The following is a 24,639-nucleotide window of genomic DNA, read 5'->3' on the forward strand; positions in this document are numbered from 1 at the left end:
ATCGTCCCTCTTCGCTGCCAGTAACGAAAGGGCGTTGAACACTCTCATCTGCTTGGAACCTGTGCATTGTTGACTCATGCGTTTTTCTTTTTCTTTTTTAACTTTGCATCATTTATTTTGAGAGAGGGAGAGAGAAAGAGAGAGAGAGAGAGAGAGAGAGAGAGAGAGAGCAAGTGGGGGAGGGATACAGAGAGAGAGAGAATCCCAGGTTGACGCCACACTGTCAGTGCAGAGCCCGATGTGGGGCTTGGACTCAAAACCATGAGATCATGACCTGAGCAGAAACCAAGAGTCAGATGCTCAACCAACTGAACCACCCAGACACCCCAACTCATGCATTTTCCCTGTGCAGTTTGAGTGGTGACTTCAGGCATGTAAGTTGTGTCAGCGGGACCCTGATCAAATGTGCAAATTCACACACGTGCAGAGGAGCTCTCTCCTTGGACACGAGGGCTCAGAAGGGAAAGCTTGTGCAGTCACATTAGAAGTCAGGACGGGCTTTCCTGCCGGTCACTGTAGACACGCTGCTGGGGCAAGTGGACACCCTGTTCCCATGGTCCTGTGGCGCCCTGGCATCATCGTGGCCACCGGCTGTGTTCAGGTGGCGGTTTCACGTCCCCATGTCTCGGCTCCTGGTGCACAGAAGCCACACCCCTCTCTCTGCACCATAGTACCTGGCACACTGGTGGCTCTCAGGCTGGCAGAGGAGGGGTGTTACAGGTTACACGCTCTGCGGGCTTGTTGACTGACTGCTTGCTCTGGGCTGTAGTTTCCTCATCAGTAAACTGAGAGGGTCGTTCTGGAGACACCGTGTCCCGGGATCCTTGTGATTGTGACATGGCTGCCGTGGCTAAACAGCCCACTGATCAGTGGGCAGAAAGGGGTCGCCACCCACGGGCCGGTCCACACACCTGCTCCTGTCCTCCTGACACCCATTAACACCAGTACAAGGGCACGATAAGTCACAAGGCTGTTGGCTCTCAGAGAATTTCTTGAGATGGTGAATACGTGACTGTGATAACTTCCTAACTCTGCAATGCAGTTTTGCCAGAAGTATTTCTTTCTTGAAAAGAACGCTTTCCCCAAACTTAAGTAACGTGTAGAGGAGGAACCTGGGGACTCTGGCTAAGCTCCGCACTTGTGCGCTTCTTTGCAGACTCGGCTTCACGTATCTGCGGCTGAAGGAGAACTACATGGAGATACTGAACAGGGAGAACGGCGTGGAGAGGTGAGGGCCGCACGCTGGGGGAAAGGACTCCTCCACACGACGGCTTTCCCGGGGAAAACCCAGACCCTCTGTCCTGCTCCCACGCCTGCCTCCCCTTCTTCTCTGGAGAACCCAGGACCGTCGCCCACTGGCAGGGAGTTTAGGAGTGGACGGCCAGAGTGGAGGCCGGCCAGTGCTGCAGCGTCCGGAGGGTCTGCCACGAGCCGCCTGACATCAGGCTTTAGCACGAGAGTGCCCTCAGCTTCTAACACATTCTGACACTCTCCCAGCCACTGTCTGCCTGCCTGCCTGCCTGTCTGCCACAGGGAGTGGCCACAGTGGTCCCGTGTTCACACAGCACCAGCCCCCGGGCTGTGGGACCCCGTGGCCTGCCGAAGACAGTCTGAGCAAGGACGCGGTGGGTGCTGGTGCTTCCCGTTCTGTCTTCAGTGACCACATGTGCTCAGGGTTGGTGGCCGTGTTGTTCTGAGATGCCTTGTCCCAGAGACAGAGGGCGTGTCTTGAGTCTTGACTCGGGGCTGCTGGTCTCCTTTATAAACACGAACATGCGGTGATGGGCACGGGGAAGGACAGGTGGCAAAGAATGTGACACTGGGTGTTGACGGCCTCAGAATCCCCCGAATTTTAACGTTCCCTTGAGCAAAATAAACCCTCGGGTCAGCATAAGCAGTGTACCCCTGACCGCTCTGGGCTGGCCGCGGGTCCTGTGTTGGCACAGGGGGCTTGTGCCCGCAGCACTGGGGGCTCCCGGGGCCCTGCCTGCCATCCTGGCTCCCTCCGAGGTGGCAGGTGGGCTTCCGCAGAGGGGTTCTCCTACAGCTTGCCCTCCCCACCCCCATAAGCTGCAGCTGGGGTCTCTGGACCCTGAGGAGTCTCCAGAGACGGTGTCTGGGGTTGCTGAATTACCTTTGGTATTTCAAATGCCAGCAGAGATCGTGGTCTTCTGATGATAAGACTACAAGCCAATTAAATATTGGTTTTCTTTGTTTTTTAAATGATTCTTATTAACTGAAAGGACCCTGGTTTATTGTCCTGGGTTGGAAGCTCTGATAGTGTCTGCGTGTCTGTGTTCAGAATCCAGAAAAGTGAATGTGCCTTTTGTTTGGGGAACGGACTCCCTGGGCACCTACAACTTGGGCTCGGGTTGGGAGGGTCCCGTGCGTATGTCCTGGTGGTGAGCACACGGGAGCCTGGCCTTGGCGGTGTTGTGCCAGCTCTGAGGAGCAGAGTCCCCCACTCGTGGGTCCCGACTCCATGAAGGAGCAGCCTGGCCGGGAGGGACAGGGGACAGGGCAGGCATGCAGGGAGGGCTCTCTGGATGCGGCAGAGGACACCCTGGATGTCCTGCTGAGCAGAGGCCTGTGATTACTTAGGCTCACAGGACTCATGGGGCAAGGTGCATGTCAAAACCAACTTTTAATCTCTTTTTCAGGTTTGAATTGCTGGAAATCTTGAGTTTTGACTCCGTAAGAAGGAGAATGAGTGTGATTGTCAGATCTGCTACAGGTAGAAATGTTTTTTTCTTCCATTTCCTCAACTGCACATCGTAGCGGGTTTATTCTGATGCTCACATCCTGTAGGAGCTCGAGGACTTAAGCGTTCATTCGTTCTCTTTAAAACAAAAAGTTGCCGAACCCACTGTAGGTCCCGTATCTCCTCACGCCCCAGGTGCCCGGCCCTCCTCCTGGCACCTCTGCTGGCACAAGAAAGCCTGATGTTTACCCTTGACCAGCAACTCCTATGAGGTCTCCTCTCCTTCCTGGCAGCCCCCTCACCGGCAGCCTAGGGTCTCCCACCTGCAGCCCCCGCCTCCTAATCTGCGGCACATCAGTCCTAAAGGGCCCCGAGGGTATCTTGCTGGTGGCGCGGCCCCTCCTCCGGTGGCCAAGCCCTGGCTCCCGAGCTGCCTTCCCAGTTGTCAGCCCCCAGCCAACCCTGGACGTGCACATTTTCCACCTGGGGGCCCCTCCCCAGAGGCACCTTTCCCCCTGGGGGCCCCCTTGTTCACTTGCGCTTCTCTGAGGGCAGCCCCACGGCTGCCTTGCAGGAAGCCTTCCCTGGTTGCCTCTGTCGGGGGAGTTGTTGTCTTCTCACCAGCCAACTGTGAACATCCTGAAGACCGAACCCCTGCTCACCTCAGCAGGGTACGCACCACTGCCCTGCTCTGGACCACTCGGTAGACGCTGCTTAATTCAGTGCTCTCAACGCAATCGCAGTTTCAGAATGGCCTCTTGTCAAAAGATGTGGGATCTTACTCCTTTTTGTAAAGGGTAAAACTAGGTGGTGCCAGGCTGCGTATCTCTTTGGAAAGTTGCCTGGTTGGCAGCGAAACACAGCCATGACCCTGGAACCAGACTCTGAGCCTGACACACTGATCTGAAGGCACATTGGGGAATTTTGTGTCAGCCAGTGTCCTGACGCTCACGGGAGGACCTCGTGTGGGGAGTACCTCAATAGGACTGTTGTGACCATCTTCTGATGGGACTGGCAATGACTAGTTTTCCTCCTTAGGCCACAAAGGACGGTGTGAGGTTGCCGGGACGCGTCTTTTGGCAGGACCCCACGAGTCGCTTCCCAGGGTGCTGGATGATGAGCCTGGGGAAGGCACTTGGCAGCTCTGGGCACTGTCCCTGCATGGTCCCCGTGCCCCTGAGCCAGTTGTCAACAAGGAGGACTGGCAGGGCTCCGCCAATGAGTCTTGGCACCAGGTGTCACAGGGCGTGAATAACATGAGCACTATTCATAATGTGTCAAAATGGATTTTGGCACTGGGGTCAGCAGGGTGTGGGAAGCACTCGCCCACAGTGTCAACAGACACGCTCAGGTGTGTGGGGCATGCGGGGTGGGCGGCTCCCCCCAGCGGTTGGAGCACCTTCTCCAGGGCTGGAGCCTGTCAGAACACCCCAGAACAATGGCGTGGGACTCTGGGACATGACATCCTCAGTCCTTCACCACGTGGTGTCCCCACGGGAATGTGAAGTGTCGTGGCTGCATCCCACCTGGAAGGCAATTAGGGAGCCGGCAGGCATGACCTCACCGCAGGAAGAGAAGTGTGACTTCTCACAGCTCCTGCCCCGTCTGCGCTTCTTCCTGAGCCACGTGCCCGTACGTGCTCCTGGCAGGTGCACTGTGGAGTCCTCGACAGCTGCCACCTCCCTTCAAAGGCCCATCCCCAAAGCTCGGGAAGGAGCTGAGTCACATGAACAATTTTCGTCCGGGGCGTTCACTCCCTGACAACAGCCACTTCCCTGGGACGACATCTGCCTGTCCTCCAGGGTCCCCTGCGGGACTGCAGGCTCACGAGGACAGGCCACGTGCCATGTGCACCAGCCTCTGTGCCAACTTGTTTCAAGAGAAGTTTGAATAATTAATTAAATGAACTGTTCTTTGGGTAGTAACGCATCCCTGGAGAGAACGCTAATTGCACTGGTTTTACACCTAACGGGTTTGGGGGACCGTAGCCCCCCGGCCAGTTAACGGCGTGGGCTTCCTCCCGGGGCCATGGACATGCTCACTGTGCTGCGGGTGCCTCACTGTGCGTTCACTCCACTGGGTTCTTCCTGCTCGTGGACAAACTTGCAAGAGCAGGATCCAGGGGTGGTTCCACGTGCTGCCTGCTCCTGCTTTTTTGCAGGTTAAAGTTTGATTCACACTCCGGTCATTTTCATGTCGGGGGCTGTCGGTAACCAAGCCCCAAGGCCAAACACATCCCTGGTGGAATGTGTCGAGCGATTGACAAGTTAAGACAGTGGGAAATTTAAGCCACTCCCGAGCCAGTGCCTTGAGTCATCATGATTTTTCTGGAAAAAAGCGGGAACACATCATTATGTCGTTTCGACTAGCATTATTGCCGTGAACCATGTCTGACAACTTGCACGATTGGCTGGAAGTCATGTCTGGAGTCAGGAATGGGTTCTGCCCCCGGGCTGGTTGTGGGGCCAGCCCAGGCCCCACTCTTCCCGGCTCGTGATAAGAACCCACACAGTTGGTGGGCATGTCCTGGGGATCTGGCTCCCTGCCCCGTGTGGCCCTGCCCAGCTCCATGTGTCACCAGACACCATCTTTTCTGGCTGTAGGCTGACTTTAGCTTTAGTTTCAGGGCTTTGGTGAGCATAAATTGTGCTGTGTTTTAGGGGGGGTTTTAATGTCTATTTTTGAGAGAGAGAGAGAGAAAGCATGGGTGGGGGAGGGACAGAGAGAGAGGGAGACACAGAACCCAAAGCAGGCTGCAGGCGACGTGGGGCTTGAACCCACGAACCGTGAGATCGTGACCTGAGCTGAAGTCAGACACTCAACTGAGTGAGCCACCCAGACGCCTGTGAATTGTGCTATTTTACATGTTTTCGCTCTGTGTGCAGGAGGGAGTCCTCTCTGGCATCAAGGGGATGAACCTAGCTGGGCTCCGAATGCCACAGCTGAGCTCAGGTGCCCTCATCCAGGTTCCCATGCTGTCCAGCCAAGCGGTCTCACTAGCCGTCGCCCCAGGGGTGTGCCCTCCCCACGGCCCTTTCTCAGCTGCCCCCCCAGGAGCAGTGGCCGCCCCTCCTGGTACCTCTGGACTTGGTTTCCCCTGAGGGCCGCCAGTGTCTAGGAATTCCGAGACCAGCCCCAGGCCAGGATGTCTGCGCTTCCTGTCTAAAGGCGGGTGACGGAGACAATACCAGTCATGGCCGCCGCCGCTGTCATGGACTGACCTCACGGTGTTTCAGGAGCCGCATGCAGACAAAGCTGGCCTAGCTGTGTGCTGCGTGGTTTTTCGGGCCAGGAGATTCGTGGCTGGAAAAGAAAGAGCCCCTGGGTGCCAGGGGCCTGTTGATCAGAGCGGCACTTCTGTGTCGTTGATCTCTTCATCTTGGCTGGAGAGCTTCTCTGCTTCCCTGGAAGAGGAAATCGGTTTATCTCAAGGGCAGGGAAGCATGTGTCTCAGCACCAGGGTGTGCACGGTGGGGACATTGATGTGTGGGGGGCATTTCACAACAGATGTCCCTGTGGTCTTGGTGACGTGAAGGACAGCAGGATGCCCACCTGGCCAGGCCGAACCAGACAGAGGGCAGTGACAGTGGTGGCCCATCCTGCCGGGAGGCACAGAGGCTGCGTTGTAGCACGTGGCTTCAGCTTCTCCGACGGCGCGTGTTCACGGGTCTTGGGAAATCCCTACGATGTCTCAGCACTTGCGTCCCTATTTTTGTTTCTTAACAAAAGCAAATGTGAAAAAGAGTCTAGTCTTCTCTGCGTTGTGATTAAGTGTCTTTTTTTTTCTCATTTTGTAGGAGAAATCTATCTGTTTTGCAAAGGAGCAGACTCTTCAATATTTCCCCGCGTGATAGAAGGCAAAGTTGACCAGATCCGTTCCAGAGTGGAGCGCAACGCGGTGGTGAGCTGGGTGGAGGGCTGCACAGTTGTCCCACGCTGGGGTTGGGGGGGGGGGCGGAAGCTGGCTGCCAGCATCCTGTTCTGTCCCGCATGTGCCTTCGACGGAGTAGAAACCTGGCGGTGCTGCTGACCTGGGTGCCCGCCACCACTGCCCCCCCCCCCCCCCGGCACCTGACTGGGCAGGCTGCGGCTTGTTTTTGTTGTGAGGTGGGGCTAGCGGTGTCGGGGGGCGGTCAGGATTTAAGCACATCTGTGGTGACTATGTTGGCATCCTGAGGATTTCTGGTGATTCGCTTTAAAACTCGTGCTGATACTTTCCTTTGTGGTTCTCCTGCGTGGTTCCCCCTGCGTCTCGTTCTGAAGGGGGTTGCTCTGCCTGCTCCCACCGCGCACGGCCCGCCCCACGGAGGACAGCAGAACAAGCAGGAGCGTGTGTGTCCTTGAGACCACCTGCAAACCCTCAGCCAGGGCTTTGTCCCCACTGCTGCAACCCACAGAACATGACATGTAAGAATCGCTAAACCACGGAGTTTGGGCCCCGGTAACCTTGGAGAACGGGTCCTGAGTCTTCAACGCCACCTCCACTTCACAAGTAACGTCATAAACGTTCCACGGTGCTCACGCAAGTGTCCACGTTTATCAAACTGGATGTCATAGCATCGGACGTGTCCGTGACCGGGAGGTGCCTCTGTGCCCTGGGCATGCCCGCCTGGCTGAGCACTGCCGTCCGAGTGCGCGACTCCACCTTCAGGTTCCCGTGCAGGTGCCTCCTAACGCCTGCCGGCCGAACAAGGCAACTACGCCAACCAGCAGGAATCTGGCGGTAAGCTGCAGGTTTGAGAAGGCTGAGCCATGTCGCTGCCCAGAGGCGAGGATCCTGTTTGTGTTTCTGTCCAGCTCCCGAGGGCGCATGTACACCTGACTCTGGGGCGACGTGTGTTGGTACAGGTGTGCCGGTCACCCCAAGGGGCAGCGGGTCACTTTGGCACCAAGTCTGAAGTGGCGGGAGGCCTTGTTCCCACGACAGATGGCTGCGCTCCTGGGCACAGCCATCAAACAGGACTGGCTCTGCGCGCACAGTTTTCTCTGCACCCAGGATGCTGATTTGGTGGTACTCCCGCCCTTCTGGGGTCTGCCGTCCAAGCCCCCCTTCTTTCAGGGGGAGGGGGCCCACGGGCCAGAATCCCGTGCGCTCCACCGAAACAGCGGCTCAGTGCGCCTCGGAAACCCCCGACCTCAAGACAGCGGTTCCTTGTGGGAATCATCGTGGCCCTGGCTCCTCCCCTGAAGCGGTGCCCACAGCGTGGATGTCATGGTCCTTCCCTCGTAGCCTCACCTCTGGCGTTAAGGTTGCGCCAGGCCACCTGCATCTCACGACCGCCTTCAGATGGTGCTGGACTCTCCCCCTGGGCGCGTCAGGACCGTGCTGTCTGCGCCCACAGCCACCGTCCCTGGCAGCGTGGCGGGCATGGCTTCCCAACTTCCCTCTCCACACACGGGCAGCTTCTCCCCATTTGGGGCCATTGTGGAAACAGCCGTGTTGTGTCTTGGGACGGATGCGTGTTCCCTGTCGCTCCGGGAGGCCGCTGTCCCCGTTTCTGTTCTCTGTATCTATCTCCTCTTCTGATGGCGTGGTCAGTCAGGCGGTCCCAACCTGCTCTGACGCAGTGACCCTGTTTTGTGCTCAGGCTGCTCCAGGCACTGGGTCTGTGGGTTCACGGGTTTCTTAATCAGGTTGGGGAATTTCCTAGCCAGTGTGTCTTCGGGTGTTTCTTCTGCCACTGCCTTCCCAGGACTCCAGCTGGGACTCCCTGGCTGCTCCAGGGCTCCCCAGCTCTCTTGTTTTTAAACCGTCTTCTCCCTCGTCGTGGGTAGTTTCTGTCATCCCGTCTTCGCGCCCACTCACATCTCAAGCAGGGTTTCATCAGCCGCCATTCCTGCCCGGAGATTTCTCAGATGTCAGGCCTTTGTTCCATGGGTATCTGTGTGTAACTTGCTGCCGTCTGTTACACGGTCATAGTGGCTGTCTGACGGGCTTCTCCTAGTTTTGACCTTGCTGCCGGCTTTGCTTCACCTCAGTTGAGTGCTTAATGTCCTCGTTGTGGGTAGTGCTCTCTGCCCCTTTGCATGTGCTGATGGCCTTTGACAGGACCCGGCCTGAGGACGCTGCCTTGTTAGGTGCGGGGTCACCCTATGTTCCCACCGGGCACGGATTTGTTCTGGAAGAGGCTCACCCTGTTCAGATGACGGCTTTAGCACGCATCAGGTGGGTCCAGGGCACCACTGTCCTGTCCAGTGGTGCCCTGTGGACTGGGGTCTCCAGCCTGGCTTCTAGGACTGTTCTGCCCCTTGACCTGACCGTTTGTTCCTGGCACTAGGGGTCCCCTCACATGCTCACAGGTCCTCTGCAGACTCGAGGGGCTGCCATGGTCAATGTCCCAGGAACCCCCCTACTGTCCAGGCCTGAGTGGAGGCACCTATAGGGCCACTGCATTTGTGACTCTATGCACAGAAAGGCATTTGTGTGCCTTTCTGGTGTGTCGTTGAAATAATGTGGAGTCCCAGGGGGCCGTGGAGACAGTGTGGAGGGTGCCCTGTGCCCTCCCCAGCGCCCCATTTCTTCAAATCTTCCCGAACTGGAGTGTGGTATTGGAGCCCGGGGACAGGCGTTGGTCCAAACCGTTGGTCATTATGTCACTTGAGCAGCTTCCTGGCCCACTGCGCAGGGGTGCAGAGCCACACTGCCCCTTACCCAGGCCAGCTGCCCCTACCAGGCCCAGATGCCCCTTCACGGCCCCTTCCAGGCCCAGTCGCCCCTTCCCAGCCCCTTCCCGGCCCCTTCCCGGCCCCTTCCAGGCCCATCACTCCTTCCAGGCCCAGCTGCCCTTTCGATACCCCTTCCAGGCCCAGCCGCCCCTTCCCAGCTCCTTCCCAGTCCCTTCCTAGCCCCTTTCAGGCCCAGTGCCCCTTCCAGGCCCCGCTGCCCCTTCCCGGCCCCTTCCTGGCCCAGCCACCCCTTCCTGGCCCCTTCCAGGCCCAATCGCCCATTCCTGGCCCCCTTCCAGGCCCAGTCGCCCCTCCCCAGCCCCTTCCAGGCGCAGCTGCCCCTTCCTGGCCCCTTCCAGGCCCAGTCTCCCCTTCCCGGCCCCTTCCAGGCCCAGTCGCCCCTTCCCAGCCCCTTCCCAGGCCAGCCGCCCCTTCCCGGGCCAGCCGCCCCTTCCCGGCCCCTTCCAGGCCCAGCTACCCTTCCGAGGCCCCTTCCAGGCCCTGCCAACCTCGGTCTGTCTGCCATCTGCGGCTTTCATCATTAGGAGTGTGATGTAAATAGAACGGTACTGAGTGTGCCTTTCTGGTGTGTCGGCACCTGGTCCCTGTGCGAGCCGAGCAGTGTCCACGGCACACAGGCACCACCTTCTAGTTCTAAAGTTGGAGGCCGTGAGGGTGGTTGCTTCCATTCTACTGAGATATGTGAATATGTGTCACCGGATGGACACTCCTGTGCTGAATCCTTGCCTCCGGGGGTAAATCCCACTTGGTCCTGAGGCATAGGCCTCTGGGTGTGCTCTTGGATTCATCTTGCTGGTACTTTGTGGAGGGTTTTTGCATCTGTGTTTGTAAGACGTGGTTCTTTAATTTTCTCGTAGTGCATCTGTCTGGCTTTGCTCGTATATCTGTGTTGTTTTGTAGTGTCTGGGGTGTCAGCAGTACTTAGCTGGAGGCCTCCGGAGAGGTATTCTACTCTGTCTCTACGACACCAGCACCGTATACTTTTACAAACAAACGTTTTATTCCTGGAATCTTCGGCCTACAGTTCACACTCACTGAAGAATTCTGGGGATGATAGAGGCTGACCACTCCGTGGGTGTGTCCTTCAGCCACGTTTGAAGGTCTTAGAGACTTGAGGCATTTCCTGGTGGTGACGGACAACTTGAGCTCATATTCTGGAAAATCTTTTAAAAAATCTTACACACCAGGATTCTGCCAGAATTTGGGCCAATTATAGAAGGACTCTGGCTCTTTTCCTGGGATTAGGCAAGTCGGGGCTGAAAGAACAAGGAGGCAGACAGACCAACCAGAAGTCGTCCTCAGAGCATCAGGCAGACCTTCGTGAAGGTTCACTTCCTCTGGACGAGAAGGAAACAATGCTTGATGGGATCGGTGTGGCCCTTCAGGCACCGACTGAGCCTTGCTGGCTGCTGGCATGTGTTCTGTGTGGTGACACCCAGACTTACCATCACAGTAAACCCACTGTCTCAGATTCTGTTTCTCTGTCCTGTGGACCCATGAGGTTCGATAAATAACTGAGCATTTTTTCCTTCAGTGGGTGCTAAGTCTGTGTCACAAACTCCCCTGTGTAAAAACTGTTGCTTTAGAAAAATCACTTGATATTTACAATAAAATAAAATTGCAAATCACGTTCTGAAAAAAGTTTAACTCTTCATTTGTCGAAATAAAAGAAGAAAGGCTTCTCTTCCCAGGGTGTGGGTGTGCCTCCTTCCCCTGCGTACATTGAAGTTTTGTAACCTGTGATGATTGTCTGTGTTTAACGGGGATGCAGTTCAGCTGTAAGTGACTGATCCCTTTGAGGGCTGGCTGATAGTTCTTCTAATTAGAGGGAGGGGGTACTGGGAGAGCTACTAGAAGACAGCGTTTCAGCAATAAAGGCTGCGTTGTATCCCACAGGAGGGACTTCGAACTCTGTGCGTTGCCTACAAAAGGCTGATCCCCGAAGAATATGAAGGTGTTTGCACACTGCTGCAGGCCGCGAAGGTGGCCCTTCAGGATCGTGAAAAGAAGTTGGCAGAGGCCTACGAGCAAATAGAGAAAGACCTCATTCTGCTTGGTGCCACGGCTGTTGAGGACAGGTAGTGGACACGCTGTGTCTTCAGGAGAAGGTGGCTGTGTGTGCTGTGGCATCAGGGCCCATGGACGCTCAGGGGACGGGCCATTGCACCTGATATCCTCATGGGGACATGTGTCCACATTGGGACAGGCAGGCCTTGGGGTGGTGTCACTGGGAGGTCGTGACTGGACCACGTTGTAATTACATGAATAAGGACCCTGAAAGTCACACTTGGCCTGAGGGACGAGTTGGCATTTCACATGATGTCAGGGATAGTCAAGAGAGGGGATCATTTTTAAATTATTCTGTAGAGTCCATCAGTAACTAATTCTTTTCCTAATTTGTCACTAGTCCTTTCCAAGTTCAAGTGACACATTTTAGATCTTAACGAACACAGTGTATTTGTCATTTCTGATTGAAGAAATTTAAAACAATGGAGTAGAATATTGCAGAAACCACTACCAATAACTGGTGAGATTGCCAACCACGTACTTTCCCGTACTCGGAAGGAAGGGCTTCTCAGCCGCCACTGCTCTGTGATGAGGCTGAGGTAAGCTCAGGCCTCGCGCACGGACACGTGGGCATCTCTTGCTATTGTGACTTGAGAGACTGGCAGGAGAGGAAAAGAAAAAATACCTCATTTACAGGATTAAGCAGAAACTTTGCGGGCATTTCTTGGAAGTTTACGTCCCATAAAGTTTCAAAGTCTTTAAGGTATAAATGGACCCAAATTTAAGTCCTCACTGGAAACCTACAATTCCTAGTGTCTTTAACGAGCACTCAGTGACTTCCCAATCTTGACAGGGTGTTGGGGGATGTGTCTGGCTTTGATTTTGTGTCTGTAACTCCTTCCCTGACTCCGGCCAGACCAGGGCCTCAGGCACCAACACAGGAAACGTAGCTTGTGCTCAGGACCGGAGGTACAGGGAGAGGAGGGTCTGGATGGGGGAGCCGCGTCTGCAGACCCTCATGAGGGTCCAGGGAGCAGAGTAACTCTGGGGAGTCGGGACCTTGAAAACAGAGTAGATGCCCAGGGGCCGGTGGGCGCCAGTGGCTTTGAAGTGATATTCAGTTGCAAATCATTTCCCTAGAAACCCTGACCAACTATTTTGAAAACCAAAGAAATTAGAGATGTTTTCTCTTGTTTCTGGGCTGCTGAGGTTGGATAGGCTAGAGGCCTTAGCAGGGAAGCTTACCCCCGGTGTAATCCGGTCACTCCAGTTAGAATCCTGTCTGCCCTTTTCATCCAGTGCTGGACAGGGTCACGGCACACTACTTCATATGCCCGTCGAAAGCCCAGACTCTAAAATCTGGGAAGAATGGCGGGGCCCAGATAAGGCAGATGTGGCTTTGAAACCAGGCCTCCAGGCCCAGCAAGATCCTGACCGATGTGGTCAGAGCCGTGCAACCTTGTGCACATCGTGTAAACCCTGTGCGCTCTGGGTTTTCGCTTAGAAGGGGGTTAATCATGGAGGATCCCCTGCTGGCATTGTCGGTATCACACGTTGCTTAGAGGCTCCAGCATGACCAGTGGCAGAATTCCAAGTTCACCCCAAAGGAAAAGACCGTGACACTTACTGACCACCTCTTTTCCTGACCCCGTTTTTCCTGGTCAAGACTTTGTTGGTGGTTATGGTCCTTCTTGTAATTGATTAAGCCCTCTGTAAGCGGGAAGTCCCAGCTAGACAGTGCCAGCTTACCTGATGGGGATTGTGCACGACAGACACTTAACTTGATACGCCATGGGTGTTTGTCTTGGGAGTTAGGAAGTGCTCTCCTGGCAAAAGATATCCACTTATCTGGCCCTTCCTGGTAAGATGACAAGCTAGCGGCCTGATGCTTCTTAGTTTTGGGCCGACAAAGATAGCTTCACGGGTCGCAAGTCTGAAACTCTCGGCTTCAATTTGCCTTTGTCACACACACAATTGCGGGTCTCGTCTTTGCTCAGGCTCCAGGAGAAAGCTGCCGATACCATCGAGGCTCTGCAGAAGGCGGGGATCAAAGTCTGGGTCCTCACTGGGGACAAGATGGAGACGGCGGCCGCCACCTGCTACGCCTGCAAGCTGTTCAGGAGGAACACACAGCTGCTTGAGCTCACCACCAAAAAGATAGAGGAGCAGAGTCTGCACGACGTCCTGTTTGAGCTGAGCAAGACCGTCCTGCGCCACAGTGGGAGCTTAACCAGGGACAACTTCTCAGGGTAGGCGGTGCCCTGTCCCCTCCACTAGCAGGGCCCGGCTTCGGTGCCCCTGTGGACCGCGTGGGTCTGTCCCTGGGCATCATCACACGTTCGTGTGGTCACCGTGAACAGCAGGATGAGGCCAAGGCTAGTTCTTCATAGCAGCTGTGACGTGTCTTTCTGCAGAAGAGGGGTGTGTGTGTGTGTGTGTGTGTGTGTGTGTGTGTGTGTGTCTGAGTGCACATCTGTGTGTGTGTCTGTGTGTATCCATGTCTGAGTGTGTCTGTGTGTGTGTCCATGTGTGTGTGTCTGTATGTCTGTGTGTGTGTATCCATGTCTGGGTGTGTCTCTCTGTGTCCACGGGTGTGTCTGTGTGTCTGTGAGTACGCGTCTGTGTGTATGTCTTTGTGTATCCATGTCTGAGTGTGTCTGTGTACGTGTCCATGTGTGTATGAGTGTGTGAGTGTGTGTGTGAATGCGTCTGTGAGCGTGTGTGTCTGAGAGTATGTCTCTGTGTATTTCCATGGCTGAGTGTGTCTCTCTGTGTCCACGGGTGTGTCTGTGTGTGTGTGTGTGTGTGTCTGTGAGTGTGTGTGTGTTCACTTTCAAACTTCTGCTCAAGGGTGCAGAAGGGCCTGATTGTAAACCACTGGGGTGGGATGGTTCTCATCTGCCTGTAAGCCACTCGGGGGCTGTATTGTGGATTCCTCAGGGCATCTGCCGGAGCGAAGAGAGAAATGTTAATAATGCATGCTTGTTTGCTAAGAGAAAACAGGATATACCTGAGAGTTGTTTTTTCCAAGGATGCTCAGCATTTTATTCACGTCTTAACCCACGCTGTCCTTGCTGGTGTCAGACCCATGATCTGCGGTCAGAGGGCATCTGAGTCCTGTTAGGTTGTCATTAATGTAGTAAAGCTCTCGTCACCTACAAATGTTAAATGATTCAGAAGCAGAGCAAAGATGTTTCCCTCCACCTGGTCTGTGGGTCCCCCTCTGGGGGGAATGGGGGTGTTCTCGTAACGTGGAAACCTAGCAAAAGGACCCATTCTGACTGTGCTCCTCCCAAGCCCTGTCCTCCAGACGGGACGCCCGTAGAGGTCAGCTGTGAGGCCACGGCCCCGCTGCCGTAGTGCGGCTTTGGGGATAAACACTGGCCTGTGCCGGCCACGAGATGTGCACTCTCCGTTTGTTGTGGAAAAGTGTTGGAACAGGCATGTGAAACCACAGTGAGAACTCGTTGTTTGCTCTGCCTAGGGGGCGTGAGAATGTTTAATTGAAACCCAACTTTAAAATGTGCTCAAGGGCTTCATGTCTGGTACTCTAGAGGCTGCTGGTAAAACCGGATTACCACTTTCTTGATCCTTCGATCATCAATTTATAACCTCTGTAGATATTCAGAAAACTGACGTAGTCTGGTAGAATCTATGGACCTAGCTACTGAGTCACGTCTCTGGTTTGTGTGATTAAACAGACTCTCGGCGGACATGCAGGACCACGGTCTCATCATTGATGGAGCTGCGCTGTCTCTGATCATGAAGCCCAGGGAGGACGGGAGCTGTGGGAACTACCGGGAGCTCTTCCTTGAGATCTGCCGGAACTGCAGTGCCGTGCTCTGCTGTCGCATGGCGCCCCTGCAGAAGGCCCAGGTGCGGCCCCAACAGCCGCTGGGGTGGGGGTCAGCGCCAGGAGCTGCTGGTTCCAGCCAGCTCTGATTTGTGATGGGGGGTGGGGTATCTTTTTTTAATGTTTACTTATTTTTGAGGGAGAGACAGAGAGAACACAAGCAGGGGAGGGCAGGGAGAGAGGGAAACACAGAATCTGAAGCAGGTTCCAGGCTCTGAGCTGTCAGCACAGAGCCCGACCCGGGGTTCAAACCCATAAACTACGAGATTGTGACCTGAGCCGAAGTCGGATGCTTAACCAACTGAGCCACCCAAGTGCCTCTATAGTATTATTGTACAACAAAATCACATTTTAGCCGAAAGTATTCCCTCCCCCACATTATTATTTAAACAAAATTTTTTAACATTCATTTATTTTTGAGAGAGCGTGAGCAGGGGAGGGGCAGAGGAAGAGGGAGACACAGAATCTGAACAGGCTCCACATGTTACTCCTTATCATTTTTGGTCTACTTGAACCACTGCTCTGAAACACATAAATGGAGAGAAAGATTACAGAAAAATGGCCTACGCACTTAAAATTATTAATTGCATCGAACTGCCAGATTGGATTTGCACACACAACAACTTTGACAATGAAAATAGCATCAGAAGCAGCCTATCTGTGAGAAATCGATGCTGGATACCAGATAGCTTGGAACGGCTATATCATCCAACAGGATGTAACCTTTAGGTTTTTCCTACAAGTTTATCGCATCCCATATGTTTAAAGCTGCACATGTAGCAGGAACCAGGAACTACTGGATTTACTTCCTGTTTCCGTCTTCAGCCTTTCCCACGTTATTTCCTCGTAACCCCACTTCAGCTGCCTTGTCTTTACTTAGTTCTGCCCAACACGAAAGGGATTTCATCCCCTGTGGAGAAAACAGATTGAACTGCTCTGTGCACTCGAGCCAGATCGTCGCTTCCTTCTCCTTATGTAACTTTACATCTGCGTTATTTCTGTCTAGTTAGTGAATGACTCACACAGAAAACAGAGAAGATAAATTCTGCCTCTGTTTTTTTTCCAGATTGTTAAATTAATCAAACTTTCAAAAGAGCACCCTATCACTTTAGCCATCGGAGACGGTGCCAATGACGTCAGCATGATCCTGGAGGCCCACGTGGGCATAGGTGAGCTGCCCGTGTGCCCCAGCCCCGTATGCCTGGCCGGTGAGGCGGGAGGGGCCGGAGGTGGGACCAGGGCTCAGGGACAGGGTGCCGTGTGGTGCGGGGCGTCTCCTGGCCCGTGTTCGCTTGCGCCTTGTTTCGCTCCACACTGTTTTCCATCGTGGTGCTGAGACAGCATTTTCTCTGGCAGGTGTCATTGGGAAGGAAGGCCGCCAGGCCGCAAGGAACAGTGACTACGCCATTCCGAAGTTTAAGCACTTGAAGAAGATGCTGCTTGTTCACGGGCATTTATATTACATCAGGATATCTGAGCTCGTGCAATACTTCTTCTACAAGGTAGGAAGGGCTCCTGTGCCGGGTCACCCACACGGGGCAGTGTGTGGCTGTCAGGTGCTACAGGGACCACGGGGACGGTCTGACAGGGTCTGACGCTGACCCTGCTTCTAAGGAGGAAGCGGCACTCACCCGTGCGCACAGATCGAGCGTGGAACCGGTAACGTGCGCTTGTACGTGGCCGTGAGGAGGACGTCCTTGCACGAGTCCTCGTCTTGTGCTTGGACTCGGCCCTGGTCATACTCACGCCCATGTTGCTTTCTCCTTCCTCTGCAACCAGTTTCCCTTCACGTTTCTGTTAACAGAGGGACCAGAACATGTGCTTTGTGCCCTGAAAATAAGAGTAGGCTTCAGAAGCCCTCACCCGTCTCGTGAGAGTACAGGGCGCCCTGGGTCACTGCCTGCAGGGAAGGTTCAGTACGTGGATGGCTTAGGAGGGAGAGCCTCTCATGGCTGCCACTGAACTAACCGGGATGTGGCTTCCCTTTCAGAACGTCTGCTTCATTTTCCCTCAGTTTTTATACCAGTTCTTCTGTGGGTTTTCACAACAGGTGAGTCCAACTGCCTGAGGTCAGATGGGCTGTACCTCCCTCCCCGTGGGGGTGGCTGCAGGGGTGAGCAGACTGTAGCGGGGGAGCAGGCCACAGGGGAGGAACAGGCTACAGGGGGAGCAGGCCACAGGGGGTGAGCAGGCCACAGGGGTGAGCAGGCCTCAGGGGGAGCTGGTCAGCAGTGCAGCACCCTGTGGCGGGTTCAGGAGCCGTGGTGGCCCAGTGGCTGTGCCGGCCTGCCAGCGATGTGCCCCACCCATGCTCACCGTCCACAAAAGCCCTAACTTTCTGCCCTGAGAGGACACAGTCGGCATCTGAGACCCTCTCCCAGGTGCCCCACCATCGACATCTGCACACTCAGGTGTGCCGGCTGGAGGCCGTCTCGCCTGGCCAAGGAGAGCAGCAGCCCCTTGGCTACCCCCTTTCCATCACTTGTTTCCAGCGGAGGGACTGGGATGGGGAGGATTGAAGCTTAAAGATGGCCACCAAAATTGCCAACTTTTAAGCAACACCTTGCGGTGGCTGAGTGGGGTGGGTCCCGGTCAGGCCTGGGTCACCCGTGGTTTTAACACGACAGTTGACATCAGGAAGGGTTGGCAAGCGTCCGACTGTCTGTAGCTGCAGAAGCATGGCTCTGTGTGCATTCTAGAATGCTCGTGTCTCTGGGTGTTTGCAAATTGAAAAACCGTCAGAAAAGTTTGTCGAGAGGCCCAGGGTGTTGTTCTCAGTGTGACTTTGTCCTTCCCGCAGACGTTGTATGACACTGCCTACCTGACCCTGTACAACATCAGCTTTACGTCCCTCCCAATTCTCCTGTACAGCCTGATGGAGCAGCACGTCAGCATAGACACGCTCAGGAGGGACCCTTCCCTGTACAGGTACGAGCCCCCGGGACAGGTGCCACATAGCACTTAGCCACCAGCAGCACCAGCCTCAGCAGCTACACTCGCTGCACTGGGAGCCCTGGCAGGAGAAAGGCGACGTACCTGAAGTGGACGTGCTTCCGATTTAGGTAGAGGGTTCGTGGTGCGTTTGAAACGTGCATAGTAAGTCAGTTTGTACCTCACCTGTTTCTCAGCAGTTCCGGAAGGAGCCGGGATGACTTCTTTCCCCTCGTGACCCCAGTGCGTTTATAGCCTAAATTATCCTTTAAAAAGCCATGTATGTTCTGGGGCGTCTAGGTGGCTCAGTTAGTTAAGTGTCTGACTTTGGCTCATGTCATGATCTCACAGTTCATGGGTTCGAGCCCCGCGTTGGGCTCTGTGCTGACAGCTCAGAGCCTAGAGCCTGCTTTGGATTCTGTGTCTCCCTCTTTCTCTGCCCCTCCCCTGCTGATGCTCTGTCTCTCTCTGTCTCAAAAATAAATAAAAACATTTTTAAAAATTAAAAAAAAAGAAGAAACTAAAAAAATGGGGGCACCTGGGTGGCTCAATCGGTTGAGCATCTGACTTCGGCTCAGGACATGATCTCACAGTCGGTGAGTTCGAGTCCCACGTCGGGCTCTGTGCTGACAGTTCAGATCCTGGAGCCTGCTTCGGATTCTGTGTCTCCCTCTCTCTCTTCCCCTCCCCTGCTCATACTCTGTGTCTCTCAAAGATAAGCAAACATTAGAAAAAATTTTTTAAAAATCCAGGTATGTTCTGTTCAGCGAGATAAAAAGAAAAGTTAACAGATTTGATCTCACAGTGCTCTTTTTTGCTTAAAAACTATTTTTTAATAATAAGGAAAAGATGTTTTTCTTCTTTGTTGGAGCTGTACTCCAACATTGTTGGCAGACTCAGTGTCAGTGTTCTTGTGGGTTTTTAAATTAAACTTCTTCTATGAGATCATTTTAGATCCATGTGTAGTTTTAAGAGCACTCAGGTTCTGTGAGCCTTTGTCTGGTTTCCCTGGCAGTTAAAGTCTGACGTGTCACAGAGGCCACTGGGCACTAGCACCATCCAGCATCTTGCCGGCTGCCCCAGTGATCCTGGTGTGCATTTGTGTGCGTGAGCACATGTGTGAGCACGCACACACGTGTGATTCCTGTGTCCACTCCGTGCAAGACGGCCTGCCTGCCAGCCTCTCAGCCTTTGTCAGAGTGTCAGCCGTGGTACGGGATCTTGAAGTATCAGAGCCCCAGATCATGACCATGACTGTGGCCGATACAAAAGCGAGTGTGGAGCTCACCGTACACGTGTTGTGGTAGAGGAGGACATTGAGGGAACAGAAGATGTTGAGTTAGGTGTCCGGGGGACCCTGCTGCCGGTCTCTTAGGACGTAACAGGTGTGAGAGTTGCACCAAGAAATGTGCTGCAGACTTGACACCCGCAGCCCGTGTGTCATAGGAACGTGCATGGGCCTCGTGTCCTGGGTCCCTCCCTTTCACGAGCACAGTGTGAGCATTACTCTGCTCTTAGACACGTCAGCATCTACCTGGAGAGAGGAAACCAAATGTCCGTCGTTCGTATCAGGTCACATGGGGACACTGTCCGGGTGGTCCCACACCACCTCAGTGTGTTTGCTCCATTCACTGAGACTTGACGCTGTTTCTGGTGCAGCAGGCTCAGACTGTAGCTGCCCCAAGCCCTTTCTGGAACCAGGCGTGGTATGGGGCAAGGGGACCAGGGACTGGCAGCAGGCAGCTGGCGTGCATGAAGCATGTGACTGGCACATTTGTGGCAGCCCCTGGGAGGGGAGGCCACCCCCCCCCCCACCCAGCTGGGAGGACACGGCCCCCAGACCCACCCAGCTGGGAAGACAGGCCCCCCCACCCCCACCCCCCGGACTCACCCAGAAGGCTCTGGGAGGTCACAGCGTGTATGCAGCCCTTCTGTAGCTGCACAGGGTGTCAGGCAGATGGGGAAAGACCTGCGCAGGCAGGGCGACCACAGCCAGACCCGGACCCTGGCGCTGGGCCCGCTACCCCATAACCCAGTTTCATAGCTTGGCTGAGCCCGCTGGCTGTGCAGCCTGGGACAGTCCGGTGACACAGGGGGGCCTTCTGGACAGATGGTCCCTACAGAGCCTGGGGTGGCCCAGTCATTATGTGAGTCTGGTTCTCCTGAAACGCGTTCTCCTCTGTTTGCTCACACAGAGATATCGCCAAGAATGCACTCCTTCGCTGGCGCGTGTTCATTTATTGGACGTTCCTGGGAGTGTTTGATGCCCTGGTGTTTTTCTTTGGTGCTTACTTCATGTTTGAAAACACAACAGTGACCAGCAACGGGCAGGTGAGTGCAGAGCCGCATCTTGCTGGCTGCTGGGGACTCAGGCGGGCACGGGTCAGTGTAGCGGTGGGGTTCCTGGCATTCGGGCACCCCTCCACCAAGTCGCTCCAGGGTTGTGGCACGTCAGGCCATGCTGGGCTCTGCGGAGCGCTGCCCTTGTGGGAAGCCCCCTCCGAGATCAGACCCAGTGTAATCTGCACGTCCCATTAGCTGCGAATCCAGCGCTAATCCAGTCGTGCCGGCACCTCTTATTTCCTTTGGGGATTAATTCTGTAGTTGACACAGTGTACTGTGTTTTCCCACATGCGCACCTAAGGACCTGTTCCCCTCGCGGTGAGGAGTTAGCGTTTTCTAGTGGCCGCTCGGCTCTGGGTGTTCGCATCATCTCTGGGGGTTGTTTTATTGGTATCTTTGCTTTTTTTCTTTCTGCCACTCGCTTCCCTCCCCACTCTCAGATAATGACCACCAACACACACATGGTAAGAAACTGTGGGTTTGTCTGTATGTTTTGGAGTGCGCTAAAAATAAAATATTTCTCGAAATATTTTGAAATGTGACTTCTTCTGTGTGCTTTGTCGGTAGAAATGGTGTTAGCTGCTGCTGGCTTCCAGTTCGGGGCTGGAGCCGCGTCAGGCCGGTGTGTCTGCATTTGGTCCTTTGTACGTGGTGTTTCCTCCCAGGTCGGTGGGGGATGGGGGGTCCGTGTCACGGCTGCCGGCCGACTCAGTGACACTCTTTAAGTTGATTTTATATGTCCAAACTTCGCGTAAGTGTGAGGCACCGTCCCAGGCCCGGGAGGCGCGGTGGGGACATTGCTGTAAGTGTGGCAGACCCGGGCCTCAGGGACGCATGGGGGGCGCACCGGGGCGCGTGGATGCCCTCAGGGCCATCCCCACCGTAGCACCTCCCAGGTCTGGTGGCCGCATTGGCCCCAGTGGTGGTGTCCGGGGCAGACCCTCCTCAGCTGAGTACCTGGGCCTCCTCCCCACTTTGTTTCTGGTTCGTTCCTTCAGGAGTGCACCCTCCCTGCCCACTGTGCCCACTTGTCCCCTCCCTGGTGACTGATCTGTTTTTTCCTTCTCCTTACCTCTCATCGTAGCTCAGATCAAGTTTTTACTAAATCAATCTTGAGAGATTTTTAAATGTCTGATTTCGCTCTTCTGAAACCTTATGCTTTTCTAGAATTTGTTGTCTCAGTTCACGCGAATAACTGTTGGACATCACTGGGCCACAGCGTAGTTACGGAGCTGTCCTCATTCCCTGGCATCTCTACAATGCTTCCTCGCAGGCTGGGCCCTAAGGAAGTGTGTTGCACGTATCTTAGGAAGAACTCAGAGATGCCAGGACTGAGGCAGCCTGTGGGTCCCACGAGAAGGCCCCTCACCCAGTGCCACTATGTTTGCTTGGCGTTAACATGGAGGGGGCTAGAGATCAGACACAGGAACACACACACACACGAGCACTCAAACCAGGGTGTTTGCGCAAGACTTAGGCGTTACTTTGTTCGTGCTATGCCCAGCTGCCCTCGTCTCGATGGGGCTTAGAGCGATAGGTGCCTCCTAGGCAGCACGGTCGGAGAGATTTCAGTGGGCAATGGACACACACAAAAAGACGTGTGCAGCCTGGTACCTGTTGGTTAATGGGCATGGCCTTGAGCTGCAGGTCCCTGGTGAGGCCTGGGCAGTGTCCCCTCCTCATGCTCAAATCCCTGAGCCCTGATGTGCTTCCAACCAAACCTCCCTACAGCAGCTGCTCATGCAGCCGCGGGTCAATTCTGTGGCGGTTGCTCGTGCTGCTGTGGTCAGTTCCGTGGCAGCTGCTCGTGCCTCCATGGGTGTGTTCTGTGGGTCATTTCCATGGCAGCTGCTCATGCCACCGTGGGTCAGTTCCATGGCGGCTGCTCATGCCGCCGTGGTCAGTTCCGTGGCAGCTGCTTGTGCCGCCGTGGTCATTTCCGTGGGTCAGTTCCATGGTGGCTGCTAGTGCCACTGTGGTCAGTTCCATGGCGGCTGCTCATGCTGCCATGGTCAGTTGCGTGGTTCCTGTGTCCTCAGGGGCCTTGAACCCCCCGGAGCCTGGAAGCTGACTCCCAGGCCGGGGCTTTCCCGCAGTGCCTTTATGTCCCCCACTACCACGGGCACACCTCTGCTCAGCCATCCGTTAGTGCACAGTGCTGCTCGTTCGACTTGAAACAAGGACAGAAAGAGAGACGAAAACAGAAAGCGTGGTTGTCCCCACCACTCCATCCCGGATCAGCACAGCAGGTGCCTTGCCTCTCACTGGCTCAGAGCTTCCCGGGCCCGCCCTCGGCCGCGCTTGCTGGCCCGTTGGGACAAAGGTTCAACCACGTAATGGAAGTCTCGTCCTACGAAAAGCCGCTCAGAAGCCTGGGGAAACTATGAACCAGCCCACAGGGCCAATAGTGCCAGACAAGGTCTGTAACATGAGGTGTTTGTCCGCAGTTACACATTTGAGAGGTGAACTTTTGCCATTCAGTAGTTCTGTGTAGATGGTGGGGAGCCAAGACCAGAGCTGTGGGAGCGCGATGGTATAATCACGGCGTCCTCGGTCATGAGTGGGGCCTCTCTGCAAGGGGCCCGGGGTACACATCTCCATCCTGCATTACTAGGAGGACGGGGTCCCCAGGGGGCTGGAATGGCCAAGGCCACTCCACATAAGCACAAGGCCGAGGTTAAGCGTCTGCTGTTCCAGTTCTGGACCCCCTTGTGCCTCTTTATCTCCAGATGGAGCTTTCCTGGTTTGAGATGGTTTTCTTAAATTCTTGTTTGCTTTGGAGGTAAGAGGGTTAGATCACCCACAAGACTGAAGAGGTATCATAGATAGCCTGGTTCTATGGTAATTCACATAAACCTGAACAACCCACGTGCATCGAGGGGCCATCTCTGGTGACTGATGATGCCCTTGGTCCTTGGGCAGCAGAGGTTTGGTGATGGTAATGCGCATCTCTGGCCACACACCCTCCATGGTTGGAATGCATCTCATGGTGTTACCTCTCAGAAGCCCCTTTCCGTTGGCTGTTGGTAGGTGAGGACCCTTTGTAAGATGTACACCGTTCCGTGGGAACATTTATAAATCACGTGTAGTATTGAGGAAACAGTCATCAATAACTTTTTTTTAAAAAATTCACTTGCGGAGCATTTTCTACACCGATACGTGAACCGAAATCATTTCTCCTTCTGGTCCCACCGACGAGAACATTGAACCCTAATTAACTTACTCCTGTCGAGCAGCAAGCAGGCTGTTCTCAGATGAGCCTCGCGGCTGGAGTGCTTTGTAACACAAGTGAGTGAACATTGCACACGGGCTAGAGGCAGGGAGTCCGTGTGTGGGGGCATGTGGACGGTGTTTTCATGACCGTGATCTTGAGAAAACACAGTTATGTTTGTTGTGGGTATTTTTACACATAAAAATTAAGTTGGTCCTGGTTTGAGGGCTTTTCTGAGCAGAATGCTTTCCTCCAAGATGCTTCTCAGAGGACAGAGGGCGCGTGAGGGTCTGGGGCCGCGGGAGGCTTGGAGGTGCCCTCCTGGGCGTTCAGTGTCGTCCAAACAGGACTAGGAAGTCCTTGTCGGGGGGTGGGGGACAGATCGGGCACTCAGGAGACAAACGCCCTGGACACACTTTCGTGTTGGGGGCTCCTGCCCTGGGCCTTCCCACCTCCGGCCCCCACGGTCCCTAAGAATGAGGACAGAGAACTTCAGCAATAAATGCACTATTAGCAGTTAGCCCGCGGACTCCTATCTGTAGTGAGGAGGGTGTTCACCGAGCTGTCACCATGACTGTACCAGTGAGTCCCAAGCTGCCTGCTGAGGACACGGTGAAGGTAGAGCAGGTGTGTCCTCATTGCCAGGGCCCTCAGCCAAACTCCTGTTCAGGAGTCAACATGTTGTGTTTTGCTATCGTTTGCCTGTAAAAATTACAGCTGAGGCCCACGGGGCCACGAGGCACTGGGGGCCGTGACTCATAGCCCCGGTCGGCCATCGTTAGCAGACGTAGGGATCTACCGACTCTGAGGAGGCAGTGGGACCCCGTCCCCCTGTGGTGCATGCTCACACTCGCACGTCTGGCTGTTGGCCAACGCTTTACACAGAGATTGCCGTGTTTCCTGCCA

At 54.8% G+C, this 24,639-nt stretch overlaps 1 protein-coding gene across 10 annotated transcripts in view; it reads left to right on the plus strand.

Annotated features, from left to right (window-relative positions):
• Positions 1-24,639, plus strand: part of ATP11A (ATPase phospholipid transporting 11A) — a 122,447-nt gene that overhangs the window by 85,422 nt on the left and 12,386 nt on the right. For 9 of the 10 annotated variants that reach the window (XR_006215451.1, XR_006215452.1, XM_042980389.1 and 6 more), the window contains exons 15-25: positions 1,157-1,228; positions 2,661-2,734; positions 6,499-6,602; positions 11,285-11,466; positions 13,393-13,644; positions 15,097-15,271; positions 16,315-16,417; positions 16,605-16,750; positions 17,239-17,298; positions 18,049-18,176; positions 20,375-20,510. Coding sequence is in view for 8 of the 10 variants with exons in the window: in XM_042980389.1 (XP_042836323.1) it covers positions 1,157-1,228; positions 2,661-2,734; positions 6,499-6,602; positions 11,285-11,466; positions 13,393-13,644; positions 15,097-15,271; positions 16,315-16,417; positions 16,605-16,750; positions 17,239-17,298; positions 18,049-18,176; positions 20,375-20,510 (1,432 nt within the window). In the remaining 2 variants the exon portion in view is untranslated. The remainder of the gene's footprint in view (positions 1-1,156; positions 1,229-2,660; positions 2,735-6,498; positions 6,603-11,284; positions 11,467-13,392; positions 13,645-15,096; positions 15,272-16,314; positions 16,418-16,604; positions 16,751-17,238; positions 17,299-18,048; positions 18,177-20,374; positions 20,511-24,639) is intronic. The other variant, XM_042980401.1, reaches the window with a different exon arrangement.

This window comes from Panthera tigris, chromosome A1 (genome assembly GCF_018350195.1).
Source record: "Panthera tigris isolate Pti1 chromosome A1, P.tigris_Pti1_mat1.1, whole genome shotgun sequence".
Lineage (NCBI taxonomy): Eukaryota > Metazoa > Chordata > Mammalia > Carnivora > Felidae > Panthera > Panthera tigris.